Source organism: Lepidochelys kempii, chromosome 4 (genome assembly GCF_965140285.1).
Source record: "Lepidochelys kempii isolate rLepKem1 chromosome 4, rLepKem1.hap1, whole genome shotgun sequence".
Taxonomy (NCBI): domain Eukaryota; kingdom Metazoa; phylum Chordata; order Testudines; family Cheloniidae; genus Lepidochelys; species Lepidochelys kempii.
Genome location: NC_136383.1, coordinates 137,467,284 through 137,487,090, shown reverse-complemented (window position 1 = coordinate 137,487,090; position 19,807 = coordinate 137,467,284). Strand labels below are relative to the sequence as shown.

At 45.8% G+C, this 19,807-nt stretch overlaps 1 protein-coding gene across 1 annotated transcript in view; it reads right to left on the bottom strand.

Moving 5' to 3' along the window:
• Positions 1 to 15,554, bottom strand: part of SFXN5 (sideroflexin 5) — a 168,965-nt gene extending 153,411 nt beyond the window's left edge. The window contains exon 1 of the mRNA XM_073343014.2: positions 15,414 to 15,554. Within this exon, the coding sequence (XP_073199115.1) occupies positions 15,414 to 15,479 (66 nt within the window). The 5' untranslated portion in view covers positions 15,480 to 15,554. The remainder of the gene's footprint in view (positions 1 to 15,413) is intronic.
• Between the last annotated feature and the right edge of the window lie 4,253 nt (positions 15,555 to 19,807).

Genomic DNA, 19,807 nt, shown 5'->3' with positions numbered 1-19,807 from the left:
TGCACCCCATGCAGAGACAGACAGACTGCCAACTCCCAGCCATTCCCCCCACTGCTCTTAGTCAAGGAAGCCAAAGAAAGAGGAAAAAGAAGGATAAGGTCTAGTTGGCTCCTGAGCTTGGTATCCACTTTCTATTCTATTCGAGGCAGGGCTGGTAGTGCTGCTGCCTTTAGCTCAGGTTACCTGACACTTTCCATTGTAAGACCCTGTTTTCAGTTGTTCATAATTTTGCCAACCTTTTACCATTTGGACTGACGTTTTCCATGGCAGATGTATGCCTCAGACTGATTAACAATTCAGCAGTTTTTCAGAATGAGGTTAGGAAAAAACTGGCTGTTTCACCCATGTTAAAAAATTCTTCAGTTTCGATGAGGAGCTCCAGCACCCCCAGGCTTTGGAGCAGGGACCTGAAATATGGCAGGGAGCTTGCCCCGATGTCAGGGATGTGCTTTTTGATAACCCCATGAAAGTCTGCCACATGTAGCCAAGTTATGAGCCTCTCAAAATCGCAGTTCACACATACTCAGTAGAAAGTTGTTACAAATTGACAGATAAATTCTCCAAACATTCCATCTGCCCTGGGCCTGCTCCAGCCTGGGGCCACAAGGGCTGAATAAGACTCTCTCACGTAATTGCACACCCCATCTACTATGGGTTTGCTGTAGTGCTAAGCACAAGAACTGAAAGCAGGGAAGCTGTTTCTTCTGTGCTCTTAATGCCCTAGCTAAGTCAATGAAAGCTGTGCTGTTAACACAAATTGCTAGAAAATGCTAAACTCTCTAGGGAAAAGAAAAATCAGGTCATAGATATCACATATTGGGCACGCAAAATTAATGGGCACGTTTGACCTTAATCTCTCTTGTGCCCCAGTTCCCCATCTGTAAAACAAATAATAATGCCACCTCTCCTCAGAGGGGTGGTTTGAAAGTAAATTCATTGTTTATGAAGCACTTGGAGGCTATCATGATGAGCACCATATATGAGCCCACAAGGAAGTTAATATTTCTGTTTTCAGAGCAGGCTTCGAATAGTGTGCAGCAAATAAGGCCTGGGGCCACACGCTGACCATATAGGATAAAACAAAATATTGAATAGCTGCTCATTAAGTGAGCACCATCTATCCTGTACACTGAATGAGACAAGAGTGCTGCGGAAAAATAGATTATGGTCATGTCATTAAAGAGTATTGTAAGACATACGTATGAGAGGGGCAAATTAAGGTTGCAGAGGCAACATTAATTCTAGCATTTCCTAATTGTAGAGTGCTTAGACTTTACAACATTAACTTCATTTTAAAGTCTATATAAGTTCTTAGACACCCTCATCACCATAGTATGAGTGCTTTGCAGTAGTGGATTAATTGACATGATTAACATCTAACACAGGGGTGGGCAAACTTTTTGGCCCGAGGGCCACATTGGGGTCGCGAAACTGTATGGAGGGCTGGGTAGGGAAGGTTGTGCCTCCCCAAACAGCCTGGCCCCTGCCCCCTATCCACCCCCTCCCACTTCTCACCCCCTAACTGGCCCCCTCAGAACCCCTAACCTATCCAACCTCCCCTGCTCCTTGTCCCCTGACCACCTTCTCCCGGGACCCCCCCGCCCCTAACCGCCCCCCCTGAACCCCACCCCCATCCAACCCTCCCCTGCCCCCTAGCCACACCCCCGCCCCCTGACAGCCCCCCCAGGACTCCCATGCCTATCCAACCCCCCCTGCTCCCTGTCCCCTGACTGCCCCCTGGAACCCCCTGCTCCTTACCCAACCCCCCCCACTCCCTGTCCCCTTACCAAACTGCTCAGAGCAGCAGGAGCTCACAGTCCCACCAGAGCCAGCCACACCGCCCGCGCTGCCCGGTAGGAGCAGCAGGCCAGAGCGCTGGCAGCGCGGCATGGCAGGGGAGGGGCCGGGGGCCAGCCTCCCCGGCCAGGAGCTCAGGATCCGGGCAGGACGGTCCCACAGGATGTAGCCCACAGGCCACAGTTTGCCCACCTCTGATCTATCATGTGTGGTGCGCTCTCTCTCTCTCTCACACACACACATTATCTTATCCTGAAGGCTCCCACTCTGTGGTCTCCTACTTTTTCCCCACTGCCCCTCCTTTTGGTTTTGTCAAACAAAACTTTAACAAGCAACGGAGACATTCAGAAGAGCCTCAAGATTCAAGATCCTCAAGATTCAAACACGAACAGGGGAGGTATCTGGACCTGACATCTCCTTTGCCTTGCAGTTAGTGTTGTTATTTAAACCTGTGCAAAGTAAGTGTGAAGTGAAATGCTATCAGGTAGTGTTTTACACACACTTTGTGAAGTTGTAACGAGGATACAACGTGCAAGACAGGGGAGAATCAAGCCCTTCTGTGCTTGTTGGTTAACATTTGTATCATCCAATACTGAGCATTGTTATGAAACATATGGTTTTATTGTATAATAAAGTACAAGAGACCAAAATCCTGTGTCTACAGGAAGAGGACAGAATAGTCTCTGGTAGATTTGTTTGGGGGTGGGGTTCTCCAACTTCATGGAATTCCCAAGATCTATAGGAAAAGTCTACTGCTCTTCCTGCCTCTACAGAGGGTAACCCCCAACGAGTCAGGCTGCCCCTGCCTTCCAACCTGCTCTTGTGCCACAGACACCCACAATCCTGAAGAGACTCAAAAGGTCTGGACTGGAAACCAGTTAGAATTAATGCTGACACAAACATCACTGATTCCTAGAGGCATTGCCTCGGGGCTTGCCAGGGGATGAGGCTACATAGAACCCCACCCCCAAAATGCACACACACTTCCCGAAATCAAATGCTCTCCCTCTGACAGATGGCTGATCATTTGAGTGGTTTTTCCTGCTCCTTTCATTCCTTCTTCTGAAAGATTTGAGGGGGATAATCCAGTCCATGTCTTCCCCAGCCACAGACACAGGCAATGAGAGGGCAACGGCTCTGCTGTTCTGGGCTAAGGCCCGAAACGGAGACTGAGGGCTAGTCTACACTAGAAACACTACAGCGGCGCAGCTGCAACGCCTCTGGTGAAGACACTCTATGCTGATGGAGAGAGCTCTCCCGGCGGCATAAGAAAATCACCTCTACAAGAGGCAGTAGCTATGTTGGCGGGAGCAGCTTTCCTACTAACATAGCGTTGTTCACATCGGCGCTTAAATCGGTGTAACTTACATCACGCAGGAGGGTGCCTTATTCACACCCCTGAGTGACATAAGTTATACCAACGTAACCTGTAGTGTAGACAAGCCCTAATTCTCCTGAATTTCCAATTATTTGGGGAGGTAGGTTTCCAACTAATAGGATCAGCCACAGTTTTGTGGCAATTAATTTTTCCTAATGAAGTAATGTGTTTGGAACCTATGGCTACCGGCCTGGTTTGCACACAGATGTTAATTTCAATCACATCCCACGTCAATGCCTTGTTAAAGCTAGGGATAGTTGTGTAAGGCAAGTACAAGCTATGTTATTAGCAAACATTTCACTCTGCTGTCTCTAAACCAAATTTCTTCAAACAAGACAACAGCACTAAACCTCATTCACTCCCACGTCCAGGCCAAATTTTTAAAGAGCAGCTTTGTTAATCAGGCATCTGAAAAAAAAATGTAATTGGTGAAAAACACTTCCTCCTCTCTCCTGATTCTCTCCCTCTCACACACACGCAAGCTTGGCTCTCTCACAAACAACCAAAATGCTTAAAAAATTATATTTTTTCATAAAAATAAAACTTGGCTTTGGACAGAGAAGCAACATGAGAAGAAGCGTGGTGTTGGTCAGGTTAGAGGACAGGAATTCTAATTCCCAGGCCCAAGCCCTATGGCCAAAGGCTTTGGGAAAAATCACTTTACTTCTCCATACCTCTGTTTCCCCATGTTTAATATGAAGATAGTCCTTTTCTACTACACAGACTGTTCTGAGGCTTAATTCACTTATTGGAAAACCATATGGATGGAAGTTGCTACACAGTGCTGACAGTGGTCTAAAAAAAAAGTGAGAGGTCTATCATAATCTGGGAGCAGCAACTTTGCTAAGACAGTACTTAAAATGCCCCCACACTTTAAACCAGAGGTTCTCACAACAAAATTTTTGGTGGCCTCAGAATGAGACCACCAACTCCTGCTGGTGGCCACTCTGACAAATTTCCCTAAAATATTTAATTGACTTTAGGAAAAACAAATAAATATGCACATATACATGCCCAAATCATTGTAAAATTTATGCAGGGGGTTTCTGCAGACTCAATAATAAAAATAATATACAGTTGTATGTTAGTGCTCCTGGCCCTGCTGCCTCCCCTCTCCTCCACAGATCCTCCCCTGGCCCCTGCTGCCTCCACCCACTCCCCTAGGCTCCCCACAGGCCCCTGTGCTTCCTCCCCCCTATTGCCCTGAGCTCCCTTCCATGGCCTCACAACCCAGGCTCACCCCACTCCTTGCCTCTTGACCATGGTGCCCAGTAAGACTGGCCCTGCTGAAGCCCCGTTCCCCCAGGCTGATGCCTAGAACCAGATCCCCATGGCTGGAGCTGGTGGGAGACGGGGAGCTGAAGCCCAACCCGCCTCTGGAGCCTCCTGGAGTCTCATAGCTTTGCCCCTTCCCCCGTCTCTAACCAGGAGGTTGTCATGGCCACAGGAAAACCCCACACTGTGGCTGCATTTGAAAAACGCTGCTTTAAACACTAGTGCTACAGAAACACACGTGTATATTATATAGGAAAGAGAGAAATATCAGCATAAAGAGTACTTCTTTCACAAAATAATAAGCCGGGTCTTAAAAATTCTCCTCTCCTTGCCACTGGTGAATGGGAAGCTTTCCCTTTCAGGTGAAGGGGTAAAATCCACAAATTTTTGCAAAATTTAAGCTTTCATTTTTGAAAAAGGTACATTTCTAACATTCATGGTGGTGAAGGGAACCTTCCAAGCATGAACTGTATGTGAATTAAGGCAGCGTTCTCTTCTTGAGGCTGTACACAGACAGTTCTGTTGCCTCTGTGTCTGCTCAAGCTATCCCAAGAAGCAGGAGACTAAGGTTGTGCCTGCATGACAAGCCTGGGTGTGAATCTACAGTGCACCACTTGTCACACAGTAACATCATGCGTGGACACTGCAACAGTCCCCTGAAAGTCCTGGAGTGCCGCTTAGCAGCCTACCATTTGAAAGCATAGTTGCGAAGCTGCAGCGAAAGTCCTGGAGTGTGCCGTAGCAGTGTCCACACAGGATGTTCCTGTGTGGCAAGCTAGTGTGCTGTAGATTCACACCCAGGCTTGCCAGGCCTCATCATACAAACACAGCCTTTAATTGACACAACTTCACTGCTGGTATCCAGAAACCTGTGTGCAGAAGTAAAACTGACAGCAATCATGTAAGTTTCACTTTGCTGCTATGGTAGGGTCTGTTGCCCCTGGACCTTACTAGGTGCTTTCTCATCTTGCATATCAGCTTCTGGTTAGTAGGTTTAATCTCTTAGTTAGACTGTATCTGATAAATGTTTCAAGTTCTGCAGAAGCAACAAAGGACGTATCCACTTATAAGCATCTACGCCTAAATCAAAACACTAGATCCAAACTTTCCTCAAACATTGGAGCAGTTCAAATTCTGATCAAAATTTTGTATCCCAAAGCCCATCTCTATTTTTAGTCAGTGTGCCTTCTCAAACATAACTACTTGTAGCAAATATGTCCATACATTATGCATCTGGTCTCTTATTCAAATTCAAGTGAAAGCCTAGAGCACTGCATGAAAAGCTAAGGGATAAGTAGCTGAGAAGTTGCAAGGCATTTTGCAGATTGACTACCACAGATCAACAAAATCGGTTCTCAAAGAGAGTCTCTTAGGCATTTTTGGAAATAGAAAAGGTTCAGAGCCACAACTTCTAATAGAATTATGAAGATTCCAACCAAAGAGCTCCTAAACACCTTTGCTTTTAATTATACATTGACATTTAACACTGCTTACTTGCCATACAGCAGTCACTGAATGATGCAACACTTTGCCATCACTTTTATTCACAATTAAACAAGACACTGCATCTCATAAAGAAAACAATGCCTTTTTTCAGTCATTTATTAAGGCCTTAATGCTGCAGCCTTTGAGCAGCCAAAGCTCCCACTTAAGTCAAAGAGATCTGTGGCTGCATTCGGATGGCAAGTGTGGTATTAATTTAATTGGACCTAGAGACATAGGCCACAATTGGTAGTTCTATCTGCTTAGTTCACCTTGTAAATAGGTTCAGTGGTCAAATTAGTTCCAACAACAGTACTTTTAAAATATATTGCTGGTTTTATTGTGATCAGTTTTTCAGTTTGATCCCGAAGTATGTAAACTATCTAATACTGTTCCTCTTACTCTTCCTATCAGACTCTTCAAACATTGCCATTAATAAAGCAAATCATTTTAACACATTTACGTGAGACAAAGCACATCAGACATATTTTTCAACAAGATTTCCCTTATTCTTCCCACCACATTAACTAAAAACCTACTAGTAATTTGGGATTGGTCATTCAAACTGTGACACCATTTTTACCAGTGAGAAGACTAGGCCTCTGGGAACTTTGATCAAACAAACAAACAAATGGGGGTTGTTGATTAATCAGTGCTGCTAATGAGCTAAACGGTCACTCTAGTATCTTCGAGTCTTGTCCTTGGGAAAGTGAAAGGCCCCTTACGGAAATATGCCACTGTCCTAGTGGCAACCAATGAACAGCAAGAAAAGCCAAGAGCAAATCCTAACAACACTTTTAAAGTTATACAGTGTGAAAATGGGGTCACGAGCACACAACCTGGCCCAAAATAAGGGCTCCTGCTGCCACATAAAAGCAGAGAGAAGCCTCAGGCCTGATCTATGCTACAAAATTATGACAGCCTGGCTACGTAGGTCAAGAGTGTGGTTGTGGAAAAAATCATCTCCCCCAGTGAACATAGCTGTGCCAGCAAAACCCCCAGTGTAGATGCAATTATGTCAACAGAAGAGCACTTCTACTGGCATAGCTAGTGTCCTTTGGGGAGGAGATGTTTTCCAGCAGAATGACTCTTGGGGGTTTACACTGCGTCTACACTAGGGGGCTCTGTAGTGTAGACATGGCCTCAGACCCAACATGTTCTAAACAGGAGACATTGCTTGTGAATCAGTGTTATTTGGGCCTCACTCATTACTGCTTCTCCCCTGGCTCTCTGCAAACACACTCTCTTGCCCACTGTTTTGACAGATTCCAAAACTTATGAGGTGGTTTGATTTTTGTGTTTCTTTCAGATACCCATCCAACTAACTCTAGTTATGAAAACTCATTAACAGAATTCCCCACTAAGCATACACTATTCACTGCTCCATTGTGTCCTCCACTTGACTCTACTTCTTCGCCTCTTCACTGCTAGACGTGTAGGTTTATCGCTTCCTCCATGTCTCCCTATTTCTTCCTCTCTCTGCCCCCCTTTTAATTCAAGATTCTCTCCCCTTCGTCTTCGATACTCCAGGGGTTGCATATGGGTGATAAGATGTTGTGCCTACAGTCAACCAGAAATGCGGGTGCATGGTACTTCTAGCTTCTTTGAGGCTTGAGTTGAACATACTGCCTTCTGCTGCAATCCCAACATCTCATAACTCAGATGAAAGTGCAGGTTCAAATTTAAACTCTGAGGTGCTGACTAGACAACAGAGGCAACTTCCTCTTGTATTGTTTGTTCTTCTCAGTCCCTACAGAGCAACTCCTGAAGCTCAAGAGGCCTGGAGTATATTGCACCACCTGTAGATAGGACACCCCCAGTAGCACTTCAAAGGAGCAGAGTGAAACTGATGAGGACAATCCTTGTCTGTTTCACTCTGTTCCTGCCAGCTCTGCTAGGGATGAACTGCCTTTGGCAGCAAAGGCGTGAACCTCCTCTGCTAATCTTTCAGAGTCCATCTGCATATTCTGTAGGGAGGGAGGGATAGCGCAGAGTTAGAAATTTTATCTAATGGAGGCTGCTGCAACAGAATGATAGGGGTTTGGTGTCCTTCTCCATTCCAACTGCTCTCCTAAACACTCCACAGTGACTCCACAGTCAGCTAGAGAATACCTTTAACTGAAAATATAAGATGTTTCTTTTATTAATAGGATTATTTCCAAGGGCCTAAAGTTCTGGCTGGCAGATTCCTTAGGAAATGACTGCCTAGATATTTCTCCCATATTTCTACATAAGGAGTAGAGTTTAAAAAGCAAGACACTTGCAAATTTACTTGACCTTCAGATGTCCTCAGGTACCATAAAAGTATGCATACAGCCTCTGATTCTTTTAACAGCTGTTGTAGTAAACAGTTCACTGGAAGAAAACTGAATAACACAAATTTGCTGTGATTAATCGAGGCTATTTTGGTACCAGTTCTCACCAGCCTGAAAGCAGGGTTCAGTTCTAAAAAGTGGCTAGGAATATTAAGTCCTCTGTATAGCACAGCAGTTCATAGGGAGCGAGAGTGTACATTACAGCTCCATTTCAATTAAGTCACTGTACTGTAGGCCATGTGAGAGCCAGCTGACTTCAAGATAAGTACAAGAATGAAAATACTTCTTACAGGCTCAGGAAATTCAGGAAGAGGAGAGGAGGTTAACAGGCAACTGTAACTTTTGATTGTCACCTTAAATTTAAATGAAAGTGAAAACTGACATTTCTTAAACTATATACACTGTAAACGTATATAAACGAACTGGACAGATTGGAGGATTGGTAATGGAAGACAGGACTTGCCAACCTGCAGAGTTGTACCAGTTTAACGTGAGGTATCATTTTAAAGTGATTTAATTAAAACAGTGCAGAAGGCCGAGTGGACATGTTTATTCTGGTTTCAGCAAGACTTATTTCAGTTTAGTTTAAATAGATTAGGAAGACGTTTGAGATAAAACAAGTTATGCCATCAACCCAAAATAAGAGTGTCCACATCGGAAGCTGAACTAATTTAATTAAAATGGTGTAAGACAGGGCCAGAAAGCCTTTCATCTCTTGCTCTCTGGTACAAATCCAGCCCAAATTGGTAGTTTTTAAACATGGGATTAACATCCTTTGGCCCTGTACACCCACACGCAGCAGCTACGCTGTATTGCAGATACCGATTTTGCTCCACTCAGGTTTGAACTGTGTTTAAACATGGTTTTAAGCATGGTCCTTTGGCCAGTGAAGATGGGGCCTCAGGTGCAAAGCAAAGCAGCTTGACAGCCAAACACATCTCATGGCAGAGGATTTTAAAACAAGACAAGGTGGTCCTTGAAGAAGACCTCTTCCCTCAATGGCTCTTAAGGAGCCCTAGAGGAGGCAGAAGGCCCTCATTCGCTGAACACTTTCAAAATGGAAAGTGTTAATTTAGACAGCCTGAGTAGGAACTGACCTTTCATATAATGTGTTTGACAGCCCCAGTTATTTCTGCTTGGCGAAAGATCTACACCTTATCTAAAACCTTGCCAAGCATGTCTCCACATCGGTTTTGATAGGGGCAAATTAATTAATTTTGCAAAGAACAGCAGCTGAGAAACCATGTAAAATCAGGATAAGCTTGTCTGCCCCTAATGTTTCAGGTCTAACACTTACTGCATTTCAATCCTGCAAAGAGAAAGGGGAAATCTCTAGCATCGGGGAAGCCCGGACATGGCTTCAATTCATTGTGGGTTTCCCTAATGACAAGGAGATGATTCTAGATCACGCAGAGGGTCTCTCTCTCAAGATTCTGTAACTTCTGTATTACTTCATTTATTTTAAAAAGGGGCTTCTTTTGCCAAAGAGGCCAAATAACCTTGATTTGAAGGCAACTAAGAAATAAAAAAATGTTTGTGTGACCCGAGACGTTTTTAATGCCAGCCAGCAAGGGATTACAAGAATATCCTAATTCTGGTTCACCAAAAGAACGTCACATGGAGTTTCAGACGAATGCCAGGCTCACACTGGTCATGAATATTGTTGTGAAATGTGCAGACACTATGTAAAGAGTTATGTATGTATACTGAAAACACGTTCCTAGATTCTGTATTCCAGTGGAGGTGGACAAATAGACTTCCTGACAGATAAAAGTTGTTTATTCACCAGCCTCTCTGTCGGAATGTAAATTAAGCACTGTAAGTGAACACAAGGGAGGCATATTTACATACAGAGAGACATGAAGTCAACAGGGAAGAGCACAGCATGGAAAGAGATACCCTTATCAGGAGATACACTTCAAAGGTTTGCTGGACTCTATGTGGGGAACAAAGAAGACACCCGATCCTCTTGCATCTAGGAAGTAAATGGGCAGTGCATTTACATTCATAAAAACGGGATCTCAACGAGCCTGGGCTGAAAATGCTGGCAAAGGCTTTGGGTGAGATAAACTTCATTAGACAGGAAGTTAACCTAACAGTAACAGTTAAGTTTAGTCTCTAGAAAGCATATTATGATTCTATTTTATATGTAACCTTTTGTTTCCATTACCATTTCTCATTATCTCTTGAATCTTTGACAATGAACTTATTGTTTTCACTATAAATATATCTCTGTGCTGTGGTATTAAGCAAGGAGCTGATCCTGCACTGAATCATACAAACCAATGTGTGCACTGTTCCCTTGGGGTCAGTGGACCTGGTATTTCTGTGAGCATTTGGAGACGAAGGGGCTGGACGCTACAGGTGAATGCTTCAAAGGGACTCAGGGACTGGAGTGTGCTATTTTTACCCTGAAAGGCAAGGTAAGGGCTGGCATAGCCACCCAAGCACTCTGCTCTGGGCTAACAGGCTGGAGGTGTCAGGGAGCAGACACCCAGTTAAGAACAAGCAAGTCTCCTTCATTCTGAATGCAGAGGGGTAACAAGGTGATTCAAGTTCTGTACCCCGGAAACCATCCCAGTGAGAGACTTGACAGAGACTTAGCACGATCCTGAGGAAAGTAGCTGAAGTGATTCAGGGGAAATGGGACAGATTTCGTCATTTATAACTGTACCAGTGGGCATGGAAATTTTCAACAAGTCGTCCTAAATGTTGTGTTAAATCACTTTCTCCAGATTCTGGGAAACAACGGGAAGCGTGAAACCATCCTACCTCACATAAATCAATCCCCACAAAATGCAAGTGTTTCCCTCCAAGGTTTTGTTCCTAGCAGGCAGCTTTTCCTTGCTTTTCTCCTCAAGGACAAAGATTCTTAATATAGCTCAACTGAATTTTTCACAGCCCTTGTTTGACTCAGATCTCCTCTTAAAGGGCCACAGGATTGTTTCTAGCCACCATTTCTGTGAAGAAACAGAACAATGTGATCCGAAAGTAGTATTATTAGAATTTAGATAGCAACACAAGTCTCCCTGGTGTGTTATAAAACAAGTAAAGATAAAAGTGCCTTATCAATCAGATCCCTACACCAAGGATCTTCTAGACCAGTCCAAATGTCACACAGCAGTTGATGACAATAAACAAAGAATTTGGGAACACACACTCCTTTGGTCAGTACCAGGGGGCTGAGGGAGAAGGAGAGGGGATTTCATTGAACAGTTGATATAAAAAGAGTGTTTGCTTTTTAAGACACATTACTTTCCCCCCTAGGTTATCACGTTCATTTAGTCACGGTGAAAAAAGTGCCAGCATGCTTGCCCTGGAAACTGAGAGTATGTCTACACTACAAGCACACAGTGGCAGCTCTGCAGCTATGCCACTATAGTGTAGACACTTGCTACAGCGACAGAAGGGGTTTTTCTGTTGCTGTAGTAAATCCACCTCCGCAAGAGGTGGTTGCTAGGTTGACGGAAGAATTATTCCGTCAACCTAGTGGTGTCTACACTGGGGCTTAGGTCAGCGTAACTACATCCCTGAGCAAAGTAGCTAGGTCAACTTAAGTTTTAGTCCTCTAACTTCACAACAGGGGATAACATGGGCAGCAGCCCCACCAGCTTATGCTGAACTGGAGTGAACTCCAACACAGGTCTTGTCGATACTAGATCTTTCCTTTCCCCCTAGAATTTCCCCTTGCTGATGCAATGGAAGCACTAATGTAGACATGCTACCAGCATTTTTAACCTTCATGTCATCTATTTAGATCCACTCTAAGCAGGATTATTCGACATTTTGGTTAAAGCAATAGCATCGGGTCTGCATTCGTGCTCATACTGTTGTTCCCATTCATGGAACTCCACTGGTTAGCAACAAGAATAGGAAACACTAAGGGAAAAGATCTAGTCACTTAGCAATGAGAGAAGTCTACATTCCTATTCAAAGCTTGGTCTCTGTCTAGCTGCCACAGAACTTTTGCTGATATGGTAGCTTGTCTCCTTGGATGCGGATGAGACCCACGACCTGGACAGACATGTTAAAATGTGTATGTGATTGTTAACGTCCTGCCCTACCCATTCCAGATTGATTTCTTTCTTTTTTTCTTTTTTTTAAAAGCACTGTTACAAATGATGATCGCTCCTTAATGAACAAAATGCTCCTGGGTCTGTGCCTGAAGCCCTGCCAAGCCTGGCTAATATAATCTGTGTTGACTGTATAGTGTCTCCTCCTTCTGTCCAGTTAAAAAGCTCTGTCTGGTCAATTTGAACATCCCTTGACTTATTGAGACAAGCAGGTTATTAGCACAATGAAATAGCCCCTCGCTGCACGTTATTTCTCACTGTACTTCCCCAACTCTCCTGACTCGGTGTCCTCTGCCTTAACCACAAGCCCACCCTTCCTTCAGTAGACAGGCAGGTAAGTAGTAAGGTAGGTTTGCTTCCCACCAAGCAACTAAACTTTACATTATGTCTCTGAGTCCTTAAAAGCAGATAGGCTGCCTTAGTACCAGGGAAGCTGCCATCTACAATTAGCAAGTCAACTGTCTGGCAACTTTGCTGTCACACTGAGATCCTGTCCAGATCTCAGCAGGATAGTGAAAACGTCTCCTTGGAAGCATTATGGCCTTTAGGACAAATTCCCAATAATCTGGTGTGGGAAGGGAGGAATCATATTAACAAGCAAACTCTTGTGATTAACTTTTTTTGTTTGTTAGCTAGAAGCACATGAATTGAAAACCAGATCTGACATCTCGGTCCAGTGCTCTCATGTTCACTTCAATGAAAGAAACCAACAATTGTTGGAGCAGATTACATAAACTGCCACCATCCCAAAGAACTAGAATATGTGGTTATATTTCACTGGACAAGATTTGGGCAAGTTCTTTGTGGGCCAAGCCATGGCCAAGAATGGTCCACACAACAAAATCCCCACAATCTCTTAATGCAGGAACAGCCAGAATGCAGAACGGAATTGGGCGCCTAACAACTCCAAAATTTGCACTCACTTTTCATGACTCTACATGAAAATTTCAAAAGGAAGGGCATGTTGACCAAACCTAGTCTACTGTGCACATCTACAAGTTTCCTAACCACCAGTATTTACCTAACTCGTGTCATCTCTGGAGCAGTTACAGTACTGTACACATACAGCTACCAAGAAAGCATTTTTAGACAAAAAGAACAGTAGTACTTGTGGCACCTTAGAGACTAACCAATTTATTTGAGCATAAGCTTTCGTGAGCTACATCCGATGAAGTGAGCTGTAGCTCACGAAAGCTTATGCTCAAATAAATTGGTTAGTCTCTAAGGTGCCACAAGTACTCCTTTTCTTTTTGCGAATATAGACTAACACGGCAGTTACTCTGAAACCTGTCATTTTTAGACATAAATCCTTTATTTGACAAACCATAACAGTGATCGTACAAGTAAGTAATTAGACTGTTAAATGGCCATTTGAGTCAATGGACAAGAGAAGCTACTTCAGAGCAGTTACAAGTAGTTATTTTAAATGGGATCAAAATTCCTCCCTACCCTTCATAGAATCATAGAATATCAGGGTTGGAAGGGACCTCAGGAGGTCATCTACTCCAACCCCCTGCTCAAAAGCAGGACCCATCTCCAATTAAATCATCCCAGCCAGGGCTTTGTCAAGCCTGACCTTAAAAACTTCTAAGGAAGGAGATTCTACCACCGCTCTAGGCAACGCATTCCAGTGTTTCACCACCCTCCTAGTGAAAAAGTTTTTCCTAATATCCAACCTAAACCTCCCCCACTGCAACTTGAGACCATTACTCCTTGTCCTGTCCTCTTCTACCACTGAGAATAGTCTAGAACCATCCTCTCTGGAACCACCTCTCAGGTAGTTGAAAGCAGCTATCAAATCCCCCCTCATTCTTCTCTTCCGCAGACTAAACAATCCCAGTTCCCTCAGCCTCTCCTCATAAATCTTCCTGGAGAGAATCCAGAAAACTCAGCAGAATGTTCACCATGTCAGGTCTTGCCTTCACTAGCCTCCCTAAGGACGTTTCCTCTCTTTTATGCCGATGCAGCTGCATTTTTATCACGTTTTCTAGACCTGCTCTGGGCAGAGACAGCTGACATGATGATGAAGATGCCGATGCCTTATCTATTGACACTCCTGCTCCCACCACTGCAGTTGTGTCAATGCTATTGCACTGGGTTGGCGATTTCCCAACCAATCTCCCTCTGCATACACAGCCCATTGCACATCTGTGTTGAACTTCAACCCAGGCAGTATAAAAATAAAGAAATCAACAGAACTATCACACGGAAACATGGGCAAACGTTTTAGCAAAGGAGTGTTTTAAAATCAAGGTGGGAGAAACAAAATGTAATTTCATTCTATAATAATCCACTCCTTCAAGGAAGCGCCTCGCTAAAGTGTAATTATCAGCCTCATACAGAGATCTGTGCATAAGCGGATTTTTATTACATCCAATATTTACTTTTCTGAACTGCCTCCATATCTAAAAAAAAAAAGGACGATAAGCTGTGAAATGGGTTTCCGCCTTTCAAAATAACCCGATTCTTGTCTGCGCTGCAAAAGAAAAGTCAGGCACGTCTAGAAGTTGCTCTCCCCTATAGGGGACCCAAAAGGCCCTTCGTGGACCATGAATTATGAGCAACCACGGGGCAGCAGGGCTCAGGCGGGCGGACCTCACGCACCCCACTGCCGGATTTCAGAGCCCGGCCAAGGGGGGAGCCGGAGCCCCCGCAGTCCTGCGCTGGCAGTCCCACCCAGCGCCCGCAGCGGAGAGGCAGGGGGAGCCTTCGCTTTCCACGCAGGGCCGAGAGGCGGCACCTCTTCCCGCGGCCGCCCCGGGGCGTACGCGGCCCCGTCCGGCCCAGGCGGGGGCTCGAACCCGCGGAACCAGGCTCCGCATCCCGAAGCCACGAGCATCAACCACAAACCCCGCCACAGAGCCGAGGGAGGGAGGGAGGGAGGGGCGGGGCGCACGGGCAGTGAGTGACAGCGCGGAGAACCAATAGGAGTGGAGGTCACCACCAATCAGCGCGCGGGACGGGGGTGAAGCCGGCAGAGGGAGGCGGCCGTCCCCACCGGCGGCTCCTCGTCCCGGCGCGGGGCGCCCCTGACAGCCCCCCCCTCCCCGCCGCGCCTCGGGGCACCCCGACACGGCAAAATGGCGGCCGTACCTGCTGGAAGCGGGGCTTCCCCAGCTGGAAAGGGGGGTACTCCGCCGGCTCCGCCATTCCCCTCATGCCCTGCAAGCGCCACCACTTTGAACGGCCTCCTCCGCCGCCGCCGCTTGGTCCGGCCTCGCTGCCGCTGCTATTGGACGCAGCCCCCGCGGGGCACGCTGGGGGATGGAGTTCCCCCCGCCCTCCCTAGCCGAGAGGCATCATGGGAAATGTAGTATTCGCAGCCTGGAGCAAGGCCTCCTGGGCAACGTAGTCTCGGCTTGGTGAGGCACGCTGGGAGGTGTAATTCAGCACTGGTGCATCATGGGGAATGTAGGCTGGGGAGTGGGAAGAGGGTACCATGGGAAATTGAGGCGGCAGGAAGGCTCCTCGGTTGAGAGTCCTATCCCACACACACACCCCTTTCGAGCACCCAAAGCAGGATATAGCACCGCCCAGGTTTAGCCTTCCCGTAGAGGGAGACAGAGGCAGGACCAGGCCAACCCTGACTGGGCCTATGACCCCAAGGCGGGGTTGCCATGCAGGCCTCTGCCTTGGGTCCTGTTTGAAAATCTGCCCCTTCCCGGGCAGCCTTGCAGAAAGTGTTAGTTTCAAGCAGGATAACGGGCTAGGGGGGTCAAACCAGGACCCTCCTGCAAACTCCAGGTCTTCGCAAAAATGGGATATACTAGGAAAAAATTTAAAAAAAAAAAAAAGAGGAATGCCTGAGATTCACAAACCTCACCCCCTTCTGCTCCAACTGTATGGCCCAGTTCTTTAGCTTGCCTTCTCTAACAAATACACATCAATGTGTATATTTAAAAAAAACCAAAACTCTGTGTTTAACAAGACTTTTCATTGCACACACTGCTGTCTCCAGAGAGAGGACAAAAGACCAAACACCACTTAACAGCTGTTAGTTACAGAAATGTAGGGTTTCATAGACTGTCATAGAAATGTAGGATTGGAAGGGGGCTCAAGAGATCATCCAGTCCGTCCATTCCCCCCCCCCGCCCCCACTGAGGCATGATTAAGTATATGTAGACTATCTATCTCTGAGAGGTGGTTGTCTAACCTATTCTCAAAAACCTCCTAGGACAGGGATTCCACAACCTCCGTAGGTAATGTATGCCAGCACTTTATCCTTTCAGCTGTAAAATTTTCCCCAATACCTAGCCCAAATCACCCTTACTGTAAATTAAGCAGATGGTTTCTTCTCCTTCTCGCAGTGGATACAGAGAACCAGTGATCAGAGCCCTCTTTATAACCACCTTTTACATATTTGATAAAATTTATCTCCCCTTCGTTTTTCTGGACCAAACCTTTCCTTAAAGATCTTGTTTTCTAAACCTCTTATTTGTGTTGCTCTCTTCTGCTCTCTCTAATTTAGCCTAAACTTTCCTAAAGAGTGGAGCCCAAAACAGGCACAGTACTCCAGCTGAGAACTCACCACTGCCGCGTAGAGCACCACTCTACTTAAAAAGAAAAGGAGTACTTGTGGCACCTTAGAGACGAACCAATTTATTTGAGCATGAGCTTTCGTGAGCTACAGCTCACTCCATCGGATGCATACCGTGGAAACTGCAGCAGACTTTATATACACACAGAGAATATGAAACAATACCTCCTCCCACCCCACTATCCTGCTGGTAATAGCTTATCTAAAGTGATCATCAGGTTGGGCCATTTCCAGCACAAATCCAGGTTTTCTCACCCTCCACCCCCCCACACACAAATTCACTCTCCTGCTGGTGATAGCCCATCCAAAGTGACAACTCTCTACACAATGTGCATGATAATCAAGTTGGGCCATTTCCTGCACAAATCCAGGTAAAGTGTCAGTGGAAGGCACTCATATACTATGGTGATGAGCATGGTATAAGAACCTATACAGAATGAGGAAAGAGGCATTGTGGGAAATACAGGATTTCCTTTTAGGTAAAGAGGAGGGTTGTAGCTCCTTCACTGAAGGAGAAAAGTCTAGACCAAGAGAGGCTAGAGCAGAACCCTACTCATCGATTGCTACGGAGTCACACATCCAACCATCTGGAATTTAGGAGGCAGCACCTTGCCCAAAGATTTTCTTTAAAAACAATGAAGAACATTGTGCCAGCCATGCTCTGTTGAGACCAGTCTTACACTACTCCGTCACAACAGAGAGGGACACTATTTGCCCCATTACAATGTCATAGGCTTTGGAAAGGAGTATGGGACCTAGGAGCTTTCCATGGGATAAGCCTCTTACAATCGTGGCTGTGCTACCTACTATGACGTTCATAGCACCCTGAGTTTACTTGATGCTGAACAGCACAGCCAATGAATTGGACCAGAACAGATACAAGCCTCTGGTACAACACCAGCTAAGACACCCAGCATGCAAAGTGGTTATTATAGCAGAAACCCTTCACAGCAGAGCCCCTTACCTATTTTTCAGAGGACTTTCAGAATCACCTGAAGGAAAAACCACCCTTTCCCCTTCCTCACGATGTTACCTCTTCTCACCCGCTCCATTGTTTTCCTTTTTTAAAACAAAAAGGCCCAATCAGTTTAGCTACCAACGGGGCTCCAAAGACAATGGACCACAGAGAACCCAGTGCGCTGGGAGTATCTCTGCTTCCTGGAACAAACACACTGTTTTGGCAAACTCATTTGCACCATTAAGGGCTCATTCCCCATGCTGTGTGATGGTTGTATCCAAATGCTGACTGTCCAATTCTCAGTGACAGATGCAGCAGGCAGAGTAAGCACAGTGAGACATGGATGCCACAGTACCAGGGAATCTTCCACTGAATGACAGGCATTTGCATTAACTTTAAAGACGCAGGTTGAGCAAATGCAAATACATAGGAAGGTGCTAGACCAGCTTGTTGAGCAAAAAACAAAGTGAAGATTCATCTGTTCTCTTTGGGGAATTTATAGCTCACAGCACACTGGAAGCACATCAGCTGACATTGACCTTTAAAATGGGTGATAGAGCAGGAAGCTTGAAAATGCAAATGAACACAGGTTACTTGATCTAACACCTCAGTTTCACAATTCAGAAAAATAGATGCACAACACCAAGGTTTGGGTGGAAGAGGGACAAATGTGGTCTACATGAGGCACCCGCTAGTTTAGAGAGAAAAAACACGAAGGGGAATATAGCAGTCTACATATAGCTGAAGAGACTTAAGAGGACAGGAATCAATTATGTGCAGAATAGTAACAGGCCAAGAACTATGCTGGAGACAAAGATCAACTATGCTGGAGACAAAGATCAAATCGTGGAAGTCAATGAATGGCTACGCAGGTGGTGTCGGAGAGAAGGCTTTGGATTCTTTGACCATGGGATGGTGTTCCAAGGAGGAGGAGTCCTAGGCAGAGACGGGCTCCACCTAACGAAGACAGGGAAGAGCATCTTCGCAAGCAGGCTGGCTAACCTAGTGAGGAGAGCTTTAAACTAGGTTCACCGGGGGAAGGAGACCAAAGCCCTGAGGTAAGTGGGGACGTGGGATACCGGGAGGAAGCACGAGTAGGAGAGTGCGAGAGGGGAGGGCTCCTGCCTTATACTGAGAAAGAGGGACGATCACCGAGTTATCTCAAGTGCCTGTACACAAAAGCAAGAAGCCTGGGAAACAAGCAGGGAGAACTGGAAGTCCTGGCACAGTCAAGGAATTATGATGTGATTGGAATAACAGAGACTTGGTGGAGTAACTCACATGACTGGAACACTATCATGGATGGGTGTAAACTGTTTAGGAAGGACAGGCAGGGCAGGAAAGTCGGGGGAGTTGCATTCTATGAAAGAGAGCAGTATGACTGCTCAGAGCTCCAGTATGAAACTGCAGAAAAACTTGAGAGTCTCTGGATTAAATTTAGAAGTGTGAGCAACAAGGGTGATGTCATGGTGGGAGTCTGCTATAGACCACCGGACCAGGGGGATGAGGTGGACGAGGCTTTCTTCCGGCAACTCACGGAAGCTACTAGATCACACGCCCTGGTTCTCATGGGAGACTTCAATCACCCTGATATCTGCTGGGAGAGCAATACAGTGGTGCACAGACAATTCTGGAAGTTTTTGGAAAGTGTTGGGGACAATTTCCTGGTGCAAGTGCTGGAGGAACCAACTACGGGCAGAGCTCTTCTTGACCTGCTGCTCACAAACTGGGAAGAATTAGTAGGGGAAGCAAAAGTGGATGGGAACCTGGGAGGCAGTGACCATGAGATGGTCGAATTCAGGATCCTGACACAAGGAAGAAAGGAGAGCAGCAGAATACGGACCCTGGACTTCAGAAAAGCAGACTTTGACTCCCTTAGGGAACTGATGGGCAGGATCCCCTGGGAGAATAACATGAGCGGGAAAGGAGTCCAGGAGAGCTGACTGTATTTTAAAGAATCCTTATTGAAGTTACAGGGACAAACCATCCCGA